General features: G+C 46.2%; 2 protein-coding genes and 1 pseudogene across 2 annotated transcripts; 2 read left to right on the forward strand and 1 right to left on the reverse strand.

Moving 5' to 3' along the window:
- The first annotated feature begins 8,349 nt into the window (after window positions 1-8,349).
- On the forward strand, window positions 8,350-9,247 carry LOC123065423 (ABA-inducible protein PHV A1). Its single transcript, XM_044488704.1, has 2 exons — window positions 8,350-8,501; window positions 8,587-9,247. The coding sequence occupies exons 1-2, from the start codon at window positions 8,442-8,444 to the stop codon at window positions 8,998-9,000; spliced, it is 474 nt and encodes a 157-aa protein (XP_044344639.1). The 5' UTR covers window positions 8,350-8,441; the 3' UTR covers window positions 9,001-9,247.
- A 2,809-nt stretch (window positions 9,248-12,056) lies between these two features.
- On the forward strand, window positions 12,057-13,060 carry LOC123065434 (ABA-inducible protein PHV A1-like; annotated as a pseudogene).
- A 661-nt stretch (window positions 13,061-13,721) lies between these two features.
- Window positions 13,722-18,022, reverse strand: LOC123065444 (uncharacterized). Its single transcript, XM_044488720.1, has 6 exons — window positions 17,672-18,022; window positions 17,436-17,586; window positions 16,637-16,897; window positions 15,714-15,795; window positions 14,424-14,617; window positions 13,722-14,185 (listed from the first exon to the last, which is right to left on the reverse strand). The coding sequence occupies exons 1-6, from the start codon at window positions 17,902-17,904 to the stop codon at window positions 13,877-13,879; spliced, it is 1,230 nt and encodes a 409-aa protein (XP_044344655.1). The 5' UTR covers window positions 17,905-18,022; the 3' UTR covers window positions 13,722-13,876.
- Between the last annotated feature and the right edge of the window lie 313 nt (window positions 18,023-18,335).

The following is an 18,335-nucleotide window of genomic DNA, read 5'->3' on the forward strand; positions in this document are numbered from 1 at the left end:
TTTCAGCTTGGTTTTCTCTAGGAACGCGTTGAAGTTGAGGACTACGTTGGCCATTTGATCTACAATACATATTGTAAAGATTTTAGACTAAGTTCATGATAATAAAGTTCATCTAATCAAATTATTCAATGAACTCCCACTTAGATAGACATCCCTCCAGTCATCTAAGTATAACATGATCCGAGTTGACTAGGCCGTGTCCGATCATCACGTGAGACGGTCTAGTTAACATCGGTGAACATCTTCATGTTGATCGTATCTTCTATACGACTCATGCTCGACCTTTCGGTCTTCTGTGTTCCGAGGCCATGTCTGTACATGCTAGGCTCGTCAAGTCAACCTAAGTGTTTGCATGTGTAAATCTGTCTTACACCCGTTGTATGTGAATGTCTGAATCAAACACCCGATCATCACATGGTGCTTTGAAACAACGAACTATCGCAACGGTGCACAGTTAGGGAAACACTTTCTTGAAATTATTATGAGGGATCATCTTATTTACTACCGTCGTTCTAAGTAAACAAGATGTACAAAACATGATTAACATCACATGCAATCAAATAATAATAGTGACATGATATGGCCAATATCACATAGCTCCTTTGATCTCCATCTTGGGGCTCCATGATCATCCTGTCACCGGCTTGACACCATGATCTTCATCATCATGATCTCCATCATCGTGTCTCCATGAAGTTGCTCGCCAACTATTACTTCTACTACTATGGCTAACGCGTTTAGCAATAAAGTAAAGTAATTTACATGGCGTTTCTCAATGACACGCAGGTCATACAAAAATATAGACAACTCCTATGGCTCCTGCCGGTTGTCATACTCATCGACATGCAAGTCGTGATTCCTATTACAATAGCATGAACATCTCATACATCACATATAGATCATTCATCATTCATCACAACTTTGGCCATATCATATCACAAAGCACTTGCTGCAAAAACAAGTTAGACGTCCTCTAATTGTTGTTGCAAGTTTTACGTGGCTGAAGTAGGGTTCTAGCAAGAACGTTTTCTTACCTACGTGAAAGCCACAACGTGATTTGTCAACTTCTATTTACCCTTCATAAGTACCCTTTTCATCGAATCCGCTCCAACTAAAGTAGGAGAGACAGACACCCGCCAGCCACCTTATGCAACTTGTGCATGTTAGTCGGTGGAACCGGTCTCACGTAAGCGTACGTGTAAGGTTGGTCCGGGCCGCTTCATCCCACAATACCGTTGAAGCAAGATAAGACTAGTAGCGGCAAGAAAGTTGACAACATCTACGCCCATAACAAATTGTGTTCTACTCGCGCAAGAAGAACTACGCATAGACCTAGCTCATGATGCCACTGTTGGGGAACATTGCAGAAAACAAAAAATTTCCTATGGTTTCACCAAGATCCATCTATGAGTTCATCTAGCAACGAGTGATCGGATGCATCTACATACCTTTGTAGATCGCAAGCGGAAGCGTTCAAAGAACGGGATGAGGTAGTCGAACACGACGTGATCCAAATCACCGGAGATCCTAGCACCGAACGGACGGCACCTCCGCGTTCAACACACGTACGGTCAGCGTAACGTCTCCTTCTTCTTGATCCAGCAAGAGGGAAGGAGAGGTTGAGGTAGATGGCTCCAGCAGCAGCACGACGGCGTGGTGGTGATGGAGCTGCAGTACTCCGTCAGGGCTTCGCCAAGCGCTATGGAGGAGGAGGAGGTGTTGGAGAGGGAGAAGGAGGCAACCAAAGGCATGGGTGAAAAGGCCCTTCTTCCCCCACTATATATAGGAGGGCCAAGGGGGGGGGGCGCCGGCCTAGGAGATCTAATCTCCTAGGGGGCGGCGGCCAAGGGAGGTTTCCCTCCCCCCAAGGCACCTAGGGGGTGCCTTCCACTTGTGGGACTCTTCCCCTTCTGGAACCCTAGGCGCATGGGCCTCTTGGGGCTGGTGCCCTTGGCCCATGTAGGCCAAGGCGCAGCCCCTACAGCCCATGTGGCCCCCCGGGGCAGGTGGCCCCACCCGGTGGGCCCCCGGGACCCTTCCGATGGTCCCGGTACAATACCGATGACCCCGAAACTTGTCCCGATGGCCGAAATAGCACTTCCTATATATAATTCTTTACCTCCGGACCATTCCGGAACTCCTCGTGACGTCCGGGATCTCATCCGGGACTCCGAACAACATTCGGGTTACTGCATATACATATCCCTACAACCCTAGCGTCACCGAACCTTAAGTGTGTAGACCCTACGGGTTCGGGAGACATGTAGACATGACCGAGATCGCTCTCCGGTCAATAACCAACAACGGGATCTGGATACCCATGTTGGCTCCCACATGCTCCTCGATGATCTCATCGGATGAACCACGATGTCGAGGATTCAAGCAACCCCGTATACAATTCCCTTTGTCAATCGGTATGTTACTTGCCTGAGATTCGATCGTCGGTATCCCAATACCTCGTTCAATCTCGTTACCGGCAAGTCACTTTACTCGTACCGTAATGCATGATCCCGTGACCAGACACTTGGTCACTTTGAGCTCATTATGATGATGCATTACCGAGTGGGCCCAGTGATACCTCTCCGTCATACGGAGTGACAAATCCCAGTCTTGATCCGTGTCAACCCAACAGATACTTTCAGAGATACCCGTAGTCTACCTTTATAGTCACCCAGTTATGTTGTGACGTTTGGCACACCCAAAGCACTCCTACGGTATCCGGGAGTTACACGATCTCATGGTATAAGGAAAAGATACTTGACATTGGAAAACTCTAGCAAACAAACTATACGATCTTATGCTATGTTTAGGATTGGGTCTTGTCCATCACATCATTCTCCTAATGATGTGATCTCGTTATCAATGACATCCAATGTCCATAGTCAGGAAACTATGACTATCTGTTGATCAACGAGCTAGTCAACTAGAGGCTTACTAGGGACATGTTGGTGTCTATTATTCACACATGTATTACGATTTCCGTATAACACAATTATAGCATGAATAAAGACAATTATCATGAACAAGGAAATATAATAATAATGCCTTTATTATTGCCTCTAGGGCATATTTCCAACAAGTGTGTCCACGTACCCTCGTAGACCGAAAGCGGAAGCGTTAGCACAACGCGGTTGATGTAGTCGTACGTCTTCACGATCCGACTGACCCAAGTACCAAACACATGACACCTCCGAGTTCAGCACACGTTCAGCTCGATGACGTCCCACGAACTCCAATCCAGCAGAGCTTCACGGGAGAGTGCTATCAGCACGACGGTGTGATGACGGTGATGATGATACTACCGACACAGGGCTTCGCCTAAGCACCGCTACGATATGATCGAGGTGGATTATGGTGGAGGGGGGCACCGCACACGGTTGGGAGAGATCAACAGATCAACTTGTGTGTCTAGAGGTGCCCCTGCCCCTGTATATAAAGGAGCAAGGAGGGGAGGCCGGCCGGCCCCTGTAGGCGCGCCAGGAGGAGGAGTCCTCCTCCTAGTAGGAGTTGGACTCCCCTCTTTCCTACTCCTACTAGGAGAGGGAAAGGAAGGGGAAGAGGGAGAAGGAAAGGGGGGCGCCGCCCCCCTCTCCTAGTCCAATTCAGACCAGAGGGGGAGGGGCGCGCGGCCTGCCCTAGGCCAGCCCTCTCTCTCTCTTCACTAAGGCCCATAAGACCCACTATTTCTCCCGTGGGGGGGAGGGGTTCCGGTAACCCTCCGGCACTCCGGTTTTCTCCGAAACCATCCGGAACACTTCCGATGTCAGAATATAGTCGTCCAATATATCGATCTTTACATCTCGACCATTTCAAGACTCCTCATTATGTCCGTGATCATATCCGGGATTCCGAACTACCTTCGGTACATCAAAACACAAAAACTCATAATACCGATCGTCACCGAACTTTAAGCGTGCGGACCCTACGGGTTCGAGAACTATGTAGACATGACCGAGACACGTCTCCGGTCAATAACCAATAGCGGAACCTGGATGCTCATATTGGCTCCTACATATTCTATGGAGATCTTTATCGGTCAAACCGCATAACAACATACGTTGTTCCCTTTGTCATCGGTATGTTACTTGCCCGAGATTCGATCATCGGTATCTCAATACCTAGTTCAATCTCGTTACCGGCAAGTCTCTTTACTCATTCTGTAATACATCATCTCGCAACTAACTCATTAGTTACAATTCTTGCAAGGCTTATAGTGATGTGCATTACCGAGTGGGCCCAGAGATACCTCTCCGACAATCGGGGTGACAAATCCTAATCTTGATCTATACCAACTCAACAAGTACCATCGGAGACACCTGTAGAGCACCTTTATAATCACCCAGTTACGTTGTGACGTTTGGTAGCACACAAAGTGTTCCTCCGGTAATCGGGAGTTGCATAACCTCATAGTCATAGGAACATGTATGAGTCATGAAGAAAGCAATATCAGTAAAATAAACGATCAAGTGCTAAGCTAACGGAATGGGTCAAGTCAATCACATCATTCTCCTAATGATGTGATCCCGTTAATCAAATGACAACTCATGTTTATGGTTAGGAAACCTAACCATCTTTGATTAATGAGCTAGTCAAGTAGAGGCATACTAGTGACACTTTGTTTGTCTATGTATTCACACATGTACTAAGTTTCCGGTTAATACAATTCTAGCATGAATAATAAACATTTATCATGATACGAGGAAATAAATAATAACTTTATTATTGCCTCTAGGGCATATTTTCTTCAGGGAGGTGGCGGGGTGGGGAGGGATAGCGAAGGATGCAACGACAACCGCTGATGTCGAAGAGCCAGGAACTAGAGTTAACGCAGATCTGGGCGGTCGGGGCCAAAGCCACCAGGACGCTAGCGAGCCGAAGAAGCTAGCGAGGACGCAACCTCCGAAACAATTGTGACAGAGCCATGCCAGCAGAGGATGACGACGAGCCATGGATGCTGGAGAACGCATGCCAAGGGCAACCGGGGCCAGAGTCGCACCGGCAAGAGGCCTACCGCGAAGCCTCATGTGTCCAGCTACCAAAGGCGGCCATAACCGGGGAATCACCATGGCGAACCCACCATAGTCCGGCCCATAGCCATGTTTGCAACTCGGAGGGGGGGAAACACCACTGCGGCGCCATCAAAGGGCGATCCAAGCCAACCAAGGAGCTCTGCTGCCGAAATCTCAAGAGTTAGTGCGGTCTTCGACGGCCACTCCTCTGGTGGCGGTGAAATGAGGAGGAGGGAGGGGTAGGTGGCGGCGCAATTTAGGTTTCCCCTGCCACCACTAGATAAGCACCTATTGATATCCTGTCATTTTGGTATTGCACTTGGTCTTGAACCTGGGACGTCACTCGTTTGTGTCGTGTACTATGATAGGTTTTTTCTTGATGTCATATCGCAGGCTATCTTTCACTAAGCTTCCCTTTGGCATGGAATTCAAAGTAAGTGAACATTGCTTTACTCTACTCTCCCAAGTAAGTATGAAGTGATATTTTCTCTTAGCTCTTTTGAAAAATGTATAGATATCTCACCATCTTCTTTGATAGAAATGCTATTCTTTCTTTTACACCCATTTACTTTTTCATGAAAATAAGCAAGGTCTCTAATTCTTTATACAAGTCACTCTACTGTTCACCTCCTCTTTTATGCTCACACTCTTTCATTTCACAAATTTGGGTCAGTAAAGGATGCAAGTGTTATCCAAAATGAATGAATGTAAATTGTTTGTAGGTGGCTTTTCAAGTCAGCAGTCAAATCCTAGGGCACTTGCTCGAAGCCTCGAATTAGAACAAAAAGGGGATATGAAACCAAAATAGCTTTTTATTCAATAATTTGCCCTAGTTACCATCGACAACTTGGGCTAAGCCATGGGTCAACACATCCTCCGATAGAAGTAGAAGTCGTTGAATACGGAGATTTGCGGTATCTCAACAATTAAACCATAGAACTACAAATATTTTCATATGATTGAGGTTCCCTTTCGATATGAATAGCTTCCAGCCACAAGCAAAATCCCAATAGACGTCATCGTCAAAAGACTATTATCCTCCGCCACGTACAGTGTCAACGTATGCATAATCAGAGGAGAAGAAATGTTTTCCTAACAAGAAAGAACACACATTCTAAAACAATGACTAACATAAGGTTGCTGCCCTTGCGAGGATATGAGATTAAAAAAAGAACTTCTATCATTCTCTGAACCAGTTGTCGAACATGTTACATGCGTCACGAAGAGTGTATAAGTTAGAATCACAAACTGTGAACTACTACATCACACGAGCAGAGTTACACTAAAAAACATGACCTTAATGAATTACTCGTGGTGGCAAACTAAATGGCAGTTACTATCATGTCAACCCCGATATGTAAGGTTGTCTATGGTCAAAACTACTTCATGGTTTAAAAGCCACAAGAAGATCTTCAATCAAAGTAACACACAATTGTGTATCTGTGACATCAAATCTTATCTCCCATTCTTCCCACTCAAGACTCAACTCGACCATGCCATGATTCTTGCAGTTTTATGATATCTTAATATTCATCTTCAATGGCTTTCAAAGCCGCATCTATCTATTGCCATTTTCTCCTTTAACATGCGCCAGCTTTTCGTGTGTCAAACGGTCATCTGCCGTACAACCCTTTCTAGCTCATCCAGGCACAACTTAGAAAATCAAGCAGACTATGTTCCTGCTCTTACAAAATCATAGCCCCTCTGGTCCAAATTAATTGGCACAGTCTCTATACAATAATAGTACTATGTAACTTAATTGACGCAGTCTCTGTACCTCACCATCACGCTACCCCACCCAATCTCTTTCCTGAACCTGTCTTTACACTGAGGTAATAGCATCCCAGATCCACAAACTTGCATCGAATGTGATGTTTTAGTCCAAAACTTGCAAAATGTGACTGATGACTTCACAAACTTGATACCCTATGTGATGTTTTGGTCCACAGCCATTCACAGCGTGACATGTGGCAGGCCAGAGGGTGGACTGGTCAGCTGTGGCAATTTTGCACAAAGGCCCCTGGCGTTCACTCGATTCAACCCGCAGTGCTTACCGCCAAATACACATGTACGATGAGATGAACGCCCCAGATCCCAGGACGGGCCGCTACAGTCCCACGTCGTATCGGGGGGCAGCAAGACGCCTAGGTAGATCGATCCCCACCCGGCCACCCCACGCAAAATTAGCAGCCGTGCCCATGCATTCATGCACGCAGATCCATCCATCCATGGCTTTAGTTAATGTCAATGAACTCCATGCGCATGAATGCATGATGCAGTACTACTACTACTACTATCACTACTGTAGATGAGCACGTACTACGCACTCTAGCCAGGTAGCCTTGTCGTGGATTAGGCCTCTCGTGTACGTACGTACGTGCCCAGGCAGGATCTGTGGCGTGGAGGGCTCCATTTTGACACGCAGTTAATAGAGCAAGCATTTGCATGCATGGTCCAACCCTTCGAATTATGGTGATCACACCGACGATAGACGGCAACCCGCTGGAGCACACCGACGAGCACGACAGGATGTTGCTGTTGCCGTTGCCGTTGTTGTTCTGGTGCAGCAGCGAGGTGATGAAGTGCTGCTGCTCCTGATGGTGGTGGTGGAGCTGCATGGCGCTGTTGAGCTGCTGGTGGTGGCCGTCCTTCTCCCGCGGCTCTCCGAGCGTGAGTGTCATCGGCCTCGCCGCAGCCGCCTTGCTCTGGTCGTGCTGCTGCAGGCAGCTGATGGCGCTCGTGTTGGACGAGATGGTCGACTTGGTAGCGCTCAAAGCTGCTCGAATCGTACGTAAAAGGAAGAACTAATTAGAGATAGTTAATGGTGATCAATTGCACTGGGTGGGATGCAAATGAAGCAAAGGTGCGTGCATGTTAGCTGTAGCTTACCGTTGTTGTCGCCGTGCTTACCATTGAATCGAGTGAACGCCAGGGGCCTTTGTGCAAAATTGCCACAGCTGACCGGTCCACCCTCTGGACTGCCACATGTCACGCTGTGAATGGCTGTGGACCAAAACATCACATAGGGTGTCAAGTTTGTGAAGTCCTCAGTCACATTTTACAAGTTCTGAACTAAAACATCATATTCGGTGCAAGTTTGTGGATTTAAGGTGCTATTACCTCCTTTACACTTGTGTTGGTCTCCTACTTGGCTTTCGGCACCGGCATCCGCATGTGTTGGATCGAATCAGAATGCAGCTCGTGATATGGGTGAGCGATCGAGCTTCGCGAAGCTACTTTCTCGCTACGTGGCGGCCATGTACGAGCACCGACGTGCTACGTGTCCCGTTGCATCTGCCTATAAATGCCGCCTGCTCCAATCTCCTTTCCAACACAAGCAGTCGATTCATCCAAGCGAGTTGAGCAATAGCAGTGAGATTTACAGTGATTTCAGTTCGTGTTTGTTCGTGAGACTGTGAGAGACAAGAGAAGATGGCCTCCAACCAGAACCAAGCGAGCTACGCGGCCGGCGAGACAAAGGCCCGCACCGAGGTAACCGTCGTCTCCCGCAGTGCCTACGTACCACTTCATCGTGCATTCGTGCTCAATGATCTGAAATGCTCTCTTGTTTCTGTAGGAGAAGACCGGGCAGATGGTGGGCACCACCAAGGACAAGGCGGGGCAGGCCACGGAGACCACGAAGCAGAAGGCCGGCGAGGCCAAGGACAAGACGGCCCAGACGGCGCAGGCCGCCAAGGACCGCGCCGCCGAGAGCAAGGACCAGACCGGCAGCTACCTCGGCGAGAAGACGGAGGCGGCCAAGCAGAAGGCGTCGGAGACGGCGCAGTACGCGCAGGAGAGGTCCTCCGACGCCGCGCAGTACACCAAGGATTCCGCCGTCGCCGGCAAGGACAAGACCGGGAGCGTGCTCCAGCAGGCCGGCCAGACGGTGGTGAGCGCCGTGGTCGGCGCCAAGGACGCGGTGGCGAACACCCTGGGCATGGGCGGTGACACCACCACCAAGGACACCACCACCACCAGGAATCACTAGACGCATGCGTTGGCGCTTGATTTGCTTTGCTTTAGTCGTGTTTGCTCGTTCGCGGGCCTTCTACATATCTGTAAGTTGTATGTGATCGAATTTCTTCTATCACGGAATCATTGAAACTTCAAAATCCGTTGTTGCCGGACCAACTGGCTCATATGGTGAGGTTCCCTCTGGAGGAGCCAACCCACTCCAGTTCTCGGTGCTTGTATTCTTCTGAATTTATTTCAGGTTTTTTATGATTGGACGTTGCGTCCGAATTTATTTCAGGTCTTTTATGATTAGACGTTCCGCCAATAGGAATCTTTTGTCAAATCCGAAGATGTTGTGCTGGCTAAGTGCTTGCAATCATAGTGATGAGTGTGTATACTTTAAAAAATATCATTATCGGTATCTCAGATGTTTTCATAGAAGTGTGTGCGTGCGTTCATAAGAGTGAGTGTATGTACATTTTAAAAATAAAGATGTTGTACCGGTTTAGTACTCCCTCCAGTCCTTTTTACTCTACATATTAGAGTTCTCTGAAGTCAAACAGCACAAAGTTTGACCGTATTTATTTGAAAAATATCAACATCTGCCATGCTAAAGTTATATAATATGAAACTTTAAGTCATGACACATCTAGTGGTATTGGTTTCAGATTGTGAATGTTGGCATTTTTTTCTACAAAGTTGGTCAAACTTTACAAGGCTTAACTTCGGTCAAATCTTATATGCAAACTAAAAAGGACCAGATGGAGTATATCAAAAAATACTCATAGGAGTGCGTGCATTCCTACTCATAGGAGTGAGTGTGTGTATGTTAAAAAAAATTGTTGCCCGAAGCTTTGTGTTTATTGAGCCTTACTTCTTGCTAGATTGCTCGACAAAAGAAAAGTTCAAGCTTTTTCATTAGATATAAGCATACACAAAGCCTGCAGATACTTTCATTGATAGCTCATTGATGGATGAGCATTATTTTTGGTGAATACACAAAGCTTGGAAATAAAAAAGAGTACAAGAATGATACAACACAAACGCAAAAAAAGAGATGGTACGCTTGGTTCAAACAAAGCAAAACACAACTAAACGCGTTAAGCCCAAACTCCAGCCATAGAAGGCGAGGAGCCTTGGGAGTGCCTAGAGATCATCACATAGTAGGGTGTAGGAGCCATGGAATGCAAGGAGCATCGAGACTGCCTAGAGATCGATAAGTAGACTGTCGAACACAACATCGAGAGTGCCTAGAGATTGGCAAGTAGGCTGCACGACCCGCCATCGAGACTGACTAGAGACCAAAGACAGAAGCCATGGGGAAATTGGCGGTGAAGTAGTATATGGCACCTCGCATACCCATGCCTTTAGAGGCAGCCGGAATCAACATGACGTCCAATATCTTGAGATCCATTTTTTGACTGAATACTATGAGGCAAAAGCCCCACAGCCCTTTATTAAAACTCAAATAACCAAGGGCCCTTACAAGACAAAAGAGAAGAAAAACTTACCTTTTTTTAAGGATACCCTACAAAGGTTGAAAACTCTTAGCTGCAATCGTAGGACAAAATTTCTTGCACATCGCTTGGAGCGGAGCCAAGGTAGCAAAAATCTCCATGGTACTTCACTCTTGAAGCCAGACAGTGGGCAGCTTTGTTCCCGTCCCTACTAAGGGCCTCTTTGATTCGCGGGATTGCAAAAACACAAGAATAGGAAAAACGTGGGATTGAAATGACATGTCCATTGGATTCCTATAGAATTTGAGTTTGTTTGATTGTATCACAGGAAAAATAAAGGATTTCTTTCAAGAGGTTGGAGTGGATGCTACAATTCCTATGAAATGTAGTTCAAATGAATTCATAGGAAAAAATCCTATGGGATTCAATCCTGCGAATCAAACAATCAACGTAGGAAAAATTCCGAAGGATTCTTATCCTTCAAAAATCCTATGAAAATCCTTTGAATCAAAGAGGCCCTAATCCACCTCACCACAAAGGAACTGAATCCAGACAGGGCAGCGTTGATGTCCGCAATGAGTGGAAAGAGTCTTGTTTTGTTCGTAGTGCCTGGGGATAATGCATTCGCCACCGATTGACGGTCTACCTCAAGCTGGATTGGCCCGTTGTAGAACAACTTACCTATTTAACAAAGTACAACAACAACTATAAACAGAAACTAACAGAAAGCATTCCCTGTACAATTAGGGTAAGTTGTTGATCCATGCCATGAGAAGTGGTTTCACAGAGGTCTTGAACCTGTGTGAGAGGAGTGTAATATCATGGATGAATTTTTCTCTGAACTAGTTGCCAAACATGTTACATACGCCACGGAGAGTGTATAAGTTGGAAGCTATGCAAGCTATGAACTACTACCTCCGTCCCAAAATATAAGAACGTTTTTGGGACGGAAGGAGTACATCATACGAGCCGACTTGCACTAAAAGACATATGCTTAATGAATTCGTTGCAGTGACAAAATAAATGACAATTACTATCATGCCAATCTCAGTGTGTAAGGTTGTCTATAGTCAAAACTACTCCATGGTTTCAAAGCCAGAAGAAGATCATCACTCAAAGTGGTAGCGGCACTAGGCTGGACGCACTCCCCATGCTAACAACAGAGCAACAGTGTTGAACAATGCTGATATATCTACAATGAAGAAAGAAACGGCCATCACGCCCCCAGGCCACTGGCTTCGCTTCGTGGGGCTTGACGCCACCATTGACTCAAACAGAAGCTAAGGCTTTGAAAAGATGAAACAGAAGCTAGGGCGCGTGGCCCGCCGACCACCGCATATCGCCTGGTCTGCATTGGACTTCACCGTCGCACTGCCCCACCCAATCTCCTTCCTGAACCTGCCTTTACACTTGTGTTGGTCTCCTACTTGGCCTTGGGCACCGGCATCCGCATGTGTTGGATCGAATCAGCAGCTAGCTCGTGATATGGGTGAGCGATCCAGCTTCGCGAAGCTACTTTGTAGCTACGTGGCGGCCAGGTACGAGCACCGCCGCGCGACGTGTCCCGTTGCTTCTGCCTATATAATGCCGCCTGCTCGAATCTCCTTTCCAACACAAGCAGTCGATCGATTCATCCAAACCAGAGTTGAGCAATACGTACTAGCAGTGAGATTTGGCCCTTCCAATCGAGTGATTTCAGTTCGTGTTTGTTGGTGAGAGAGAAGAGAAGAGAAGATGGCCTCCAACCAGAACCAGGCGAGCTACGCGGCCGGCGAGACCAAAGCCCGCACCGAGGTAACCGTCGTCTCCCGCAGTGCCTACGTACCACTTCATCGTGCATTAATTCGTGCTCAGTGATCTGAAATGCTCTCTTGGTTTGGCTTGGCCGTGCAGGAGAAGACCGGGCAGATGATGGGCGCCACCAAGGACAAGGCGGGGCAGGCCACGGAGGCCACCAAGCAGAAGGCCGGCGAGACGGCCGAGGCCACCAAGCAGAAGGCCGGCCAGGCCACGGAGGCCGCCAAGCAGAAGGCCGGCGAGGCCAAGGACAAGACGGCCCAGACGGCGCAGGCGGCCAAGGACCGCGCCGCCGAGAGCAAGGACCAGACCGGCGAGAAGACGGAGGCGGCCAAGCAGAAGGCCGCCGAGACGGCCGAGGCGACAAAGCAGAAGGCATCGGAGACGGCGCAGTACGCGCAGGAGAGGTCCTCCGACGCCGCACAGTACACCGAGGAGTCCGCCGTCGCCGGCAAGGACAAGACTGGCAACGTGCTCCAGCAGGCCGGCGAGACGGTGGCGAACGCCGTGGCGAACACGCTAGGCATGGGATCACCACTGGCGCCACAAAGGACAGCACCACCGAGAAGATCACCAGGGATCACTAGACGCATGCATACGTCCAATCTTTGCTGATTTGCTTCCTTTATTACTCGTTTGGTCCTTTTACATATCTGTATGTTTCCCTCTTGTGATTTCAGCTCGTTTAGTGTAAATTTGCCTTCGATTTGAGGTACTCGATCGTGTCCGGTTCTGTAATGAGTTATAATCCATGTACTTTGGTGTAAATGGATATGTAACGAGGACAGTCGAAGGTGGCAATAATATTAGTTTACGGAGAGAGTATTATTGAAGCTTCAATCCCGTTGGTTGTCAGAAGCTTTCTTCACTTCCTATCTGTGCGAGTCCCAAACAGGCTCTACATATTGGTTTCCTTCTGAAAATGCAATTCACGTTTAATCTTATTGATAGCTGCATTTCTTCATGCTTGAAACTAGAAAGGTAGCAACCTGTCAAACCTTCATCTCACCTTATATATTCTTTCTTATATGCTTCAATGCAAGAAAGAATGTCGACGTGCATCGCCCTCGTTGCTAAGTATCAAGCTGACTTTGCAGCTAGTAGCTGTGCAAGCATACCATGCTTAGTTATACATCAACGTTTTGCATTTTGAAGTCATTGCCATAACGTATTTCAGATTATAGAGGTTCCTAAGCTTTGTTGTTGAATTCTATCTCTTCAATAATTATATTTCAAGACTGGGAAAAATAATTGACTAGGAATTTAAGTGTATAGGGTGTGTGGTTTATTCATGAGAAAAGGCTGAACTGACGGTCTGTTTATTTCATCTTATTTATTTCCTACGTATGCACATCAGCAGCAGAACGAGCAGCATAAAGCGTGGTCGATATCAGCTGTGAAAAAGACAGGTCTGCATGGGTTCAAAGTAGAAAATATTCTGGTTTGCTAACATTTCAATGGAGCACAGCTGAGGAAAAATAACTGAATGCCACCCATGTGCTAAATGGAGAACAAAAGTTATTTCAAAACTTGTCATTTACATAATTTGCGGCCAAGAACGCTGTACAATCATGCCTTTTCAATTTCATGTAAGTAGTAAGTACTCAGTTTGTAAGGATAAAACGGTAGCATCAACAGCTTAAGCCAGTCCTACTACTACTGCATGGGCACCGTCGCATCAGTTCTTCCCCTTGGCGAAGAGCCTGGTTCTTTGTCCTGCTTAAAGGCCTTCTTCAGGAAGAATGCCATGGCAAGCTGTGCGCCGAGGTTAGATCGGCCTTTCGACAGACAAACGATGCTTCCAATTAGCAAAAGTCCACTTGCAATCGTTTCCCGTGATGACTTCTTCCCTAGCTGCTTGCAGGGAGAAGTTCCGGATGAAGGTGTAGGAGGAGCAACAGCCGCAGCTGTATTCACTGGAGATCGATTACTTTCATCCACGTTGCTCTGCAAGTCCTGGGGAAACTGATGCACGGAAAAAGATTCATCAGAATGACATTCACACATCATGCGGATACATACATAATTTTAAATTCAAATTCAAAAGAATAGGCTGATACTACTTATAAACATATTCAATATTCAAAACAATTGCATTGCCTGCATTTTTGTATTTTAATCATGGGAGCAAGCAAGAGACAACTTACAATCCATAACAAGCAATAAACTAACATGAATCGACAAACTAGTAAGAAGCACTAACCTTCTTGGTAAGTCTTCGCATGGTCGAAATTGATATCGACGGACCACGCTGCTGAGGATACCGGCGTAAAGCATTGTTCATCTTACAAATATAATTCCAGATGCCCTTGGAAAAGGCCAGCTTTGCCATCTCGATGTTCATGCCATTGTCTTCATGGTGCAGCACGGTGATTTCACATGCGTCTCTTCCAGGGACTATAAGGTAAATTGTAGGTGTAAAATTACCAACAGGCCACATAGATGATATAACTACCCCGTTCCAAAACTGATGACCCTAGAAAGTGTGCAATAAAATTTCTCTAACAGTTACTATTTATATGTAAAAGGATTAATGAGTGAAAATACTAACATCATTACATTTGTCATGAAATATTTTCATAATTATGTATGCTTTTAGCTTTCTTTGCTAACATATTCATATAAGAAATAACGAGCGAAATTGCATCTTCAAAACTCTGTCCATGTGTACAACGTCATGTAGTAAGATATATCCAGAAAACATACCCCCCCCCCCTGTTCCAACATAGTGTTTACAGTATTATTTGGTTTTACTGATGTTGATATTTTCCTCTATGAACTTGATCAAGCTTTACGAAGCTTGACTTCTGAAAAAATCTATACGCGCTATTTTTGGAATGGAGAGTACTTGGTAGATGAATTTACTGCACATTTCAAGCAAATAATAATACACAAGGATTAGCAAGATATAAATCAAACAGATAATTATAAGCCAATTTTGAAAAGGTATAAGATGGCACTTTCTATTCGTTCCAACTTCCAATTTCTATCAGAGTGGCACATATCAGGTCATACAGCAAATTAACTCAATGGGTACAGAAATATACTACTCAGTAAAACTCAGTACACATAGCATTTCCAACTTCCGAGTTCTATTTGTTTTGAGCTCCTATCAAACGTGCGCATAGCATTCAGTACAACTCAATGGATACAGAAATATTACAAAACCTCGGGTTCTTTTATTAGACAAAGTACAAGTCAATCCAATCCACATATTGATAAAGATACAAAGTTGTGCTCTGAAAACTGATATAGTAGTTGCATTTGAATCTGAAAACTATGTATAAATTTATATCTTATGGGAATTATATAGGCTGATATTTCCTGTTGTAACACAAGTTAGTCACATAATAGCATTCACTCAACGTCATTCTATATGCCACTTTTTAAAAAGCGACCATCACCACAAAACGAGTTACTGAAAGAAGATAGTTTAGTCTAATCTAAGCTAAATAAATACCAGACAGAAGGCCTTGTATCAATCTTCACTTACCTTTCCTAATACACCACCCCGATCTCAGAAGTCGTACTCGAACAAATTTTCTTTGTCTTGGCGCAAGAGAGTGCACACATTCCTGCCAGGATAAACTAATTAAACAAGGCGATCAGGTAATTTTACAATAGCAACGTCATTCTCATTCAGACTGCATATGGAGCAACTCAAGTGTAAACTGAGTGACAGCTTTTTTTTTAAATGGCAGCTCAATATTATTTCAAGTGACTAATGTTTTCTGGTTGAATTTCATTCAGGTGAGTTTTTTTTCAACATCAGTTGATGCAATTTTATGTTTTTTTTTGTTTCAAGTGATTTATGTTTATTTGGTTCAACCTTAGTTCAAGTGATTTCAAATTTTTGTTTGTTCAACATTAGTTCGAGTGATTTCATGTTTATTTGGTTCAACCTTAGTTCAAGTGATTGTAATTTTTTGGTTCAACCTTAGTTCATGTGATTGTATTTTTTTGGTTCAACCTTAGTTCAAGTGATTTTATGTTATCTATATAATGGGCATAACATTATTGCGATAATATGTATGTATGCAGTCACATCACTGAATTTTCAAGCATAAGAGTTGAATCTTGAATTTCAGGTTAGAATAGAACATTTTAGATGTAACTGTGGTTCCATCAACTTCATTCTGTAATTACTCCAGGAACATTGCTACGTTCTAGGTGAAACAGGACGAGCAAATATTATTTCAGGAGAAAACTGAACCCTTCATGATTAGGATAACTGTACATGAATGTATGTAGAGTGAGTAAATTTCTGCATCCATACAAAAACCAACAATATCATAACTGTAGATAAATCGATATCTGATGAAAAGATGTCATATATATCACTGATGCACAGTTGTGTGAAACTGGAAGTGAATAGTTTATGCAAGAGGCAGGCAGGGTGAGGGAGGTGTGACTGACCTTTACCAAGCAATAGAAAGAGTTCTCATCTGATGCCCAAACTCGCCATGCCAATATGTACTCCCTTGGTGTTAAAAGAGGGAACTTCTTAACCGTACGCCCTATCTCAATTCCGCTATTTTCATCACACTGTAGCTGCTCATGCTTTATCACAGTGTTATCCCACTCCATCCTGTACTCATTATCCATGTAAAAGTCCCTCAAAAGCTCTGTTGAGCATCCCTCATAAGTTGTCACACTAAGATATCTAGGTGTGCCATCCTGCATTTGAGAACATCACGATACATAAATAAAATTCATAAGCTAGACACTGCACCCAATCATGGCAAACTCTTGTTCAGAATCCAGAAACAACCCATAGGCCCTTTGAAATTCCATTTTATCAGTAATTAGTGATTAACTCTTGCAACCATTATGAGTTCTAACTAATTGCAAAGCCTCAATTTCATGTAAAGAAAACAGATAAAGTTCGAATTCACCGGGGAAAAAACATAACAATTATTCAAAAAATTGTCTGCGGCCATCTTTGAGAATATTACTAGTGGTCGGGTGGTGGGCGACTACCAACAATTACCAGTCGATGGGTCGAGCGAAATGCGAATCCTTGTCTGACTAAACCCCTGAATTAATCACAACGAGCCCGTGCCATGATGTATGTGGTACAAATCTTAACGTGCTTCTAGCCTAGGATAGTAGGATCTCTAGGCTGAACCCAAGAACAATAGCCAAACTCTGGCACATATTTATGTGTAAGATGAGAATGAACACAAATCAATGAGAAACAGGGGAGCGCTGGTACCGCGGTCCTCTCGCACCACGCCTTGTAGGAGACGGCGTCGTTCCCCTTGGCGATGACGGGGTCCCAGCCCTCGAGCTCCGGCTGGCGGGCGCCGACCCCCAGGCTGCCCACCAGCTGCCTCAGATCGTCCTCCGTCACGAGGCCCTCCACCCTGCGCTCCAACACAAACGCCCCCATCCGTTCAAATCAATCACACGATTCCGACCAAGGGGCAAGGAAGCGGATATCTGACCGACCCTGAGCTGGAGCCGGACCCGGAGGAGGGTGGGGCGGGGGCGGGCGCCGCGGGGGCGTCCTCCTGCTGCCGGGCGAGGCGGGCCCGCCCCCGGCTGCGGCGGCGGACGAGGAGGACGGAGAGGTGGGCAACGAGGAGCAGGAGGAGCGCGGCGGCGGTGGCCCAGCCGCCGGCCCCGCGCGCGGCGGGGCGCCAGAGCTCGGCGGCGCCGAGGAGGGCCTCCAGCGGCGGCATGGGATGGGATGGGATGGGATGGGTGGCGCGCGCGCTCGGGCCGGGCGGACGGCCTTGTTGCGGGGGTTCCCCTCCCCTGCCTGCCTGCCTGCCTCGTTCCTTCCGTGACGGGGGAGAAAGCGAGGAGGCTAAAAGGGGGGAAATAATAATAGTCGGAGCAAAATAGGGGAAAAGGGAGAGGCGGGTGGCTCCGCTCGGACGGTCGCCGCAAGTTTTGTGATGGCCATGGGCTGGGTTTATGCCCCCCTTTTTTTTCCCCTGGGTTCAGACCTTGAGTGTGGTGGCTCACAATGAACTTTGAGTGGGTTGCAAGAAATGGGCCACATGAATCTCCTCCTTTTTCTTGCTGGATGAGTGTGATGTGGTTGAATCTTGGTGGTGGCCTTGGATAAGATGCGCGGCATGGTCCCGCTGGATGTGTGATGTATCCT

Source organism: Triticum aestivum, chromosome 1A, assembly GCF_018294505.1.
Source record: "Triticum aestivum cultivar Chinese Spring chromosome 1A, IWGSC CS RefSeq v2.1, whole genome shotgun sequence".
Taxonomy (NCBI): Eukaryota; Viridiplantae; Streptophyta; class Magnoliopsida; order Poales; family Poaceae; genus Triticum; species Triticum aestivum.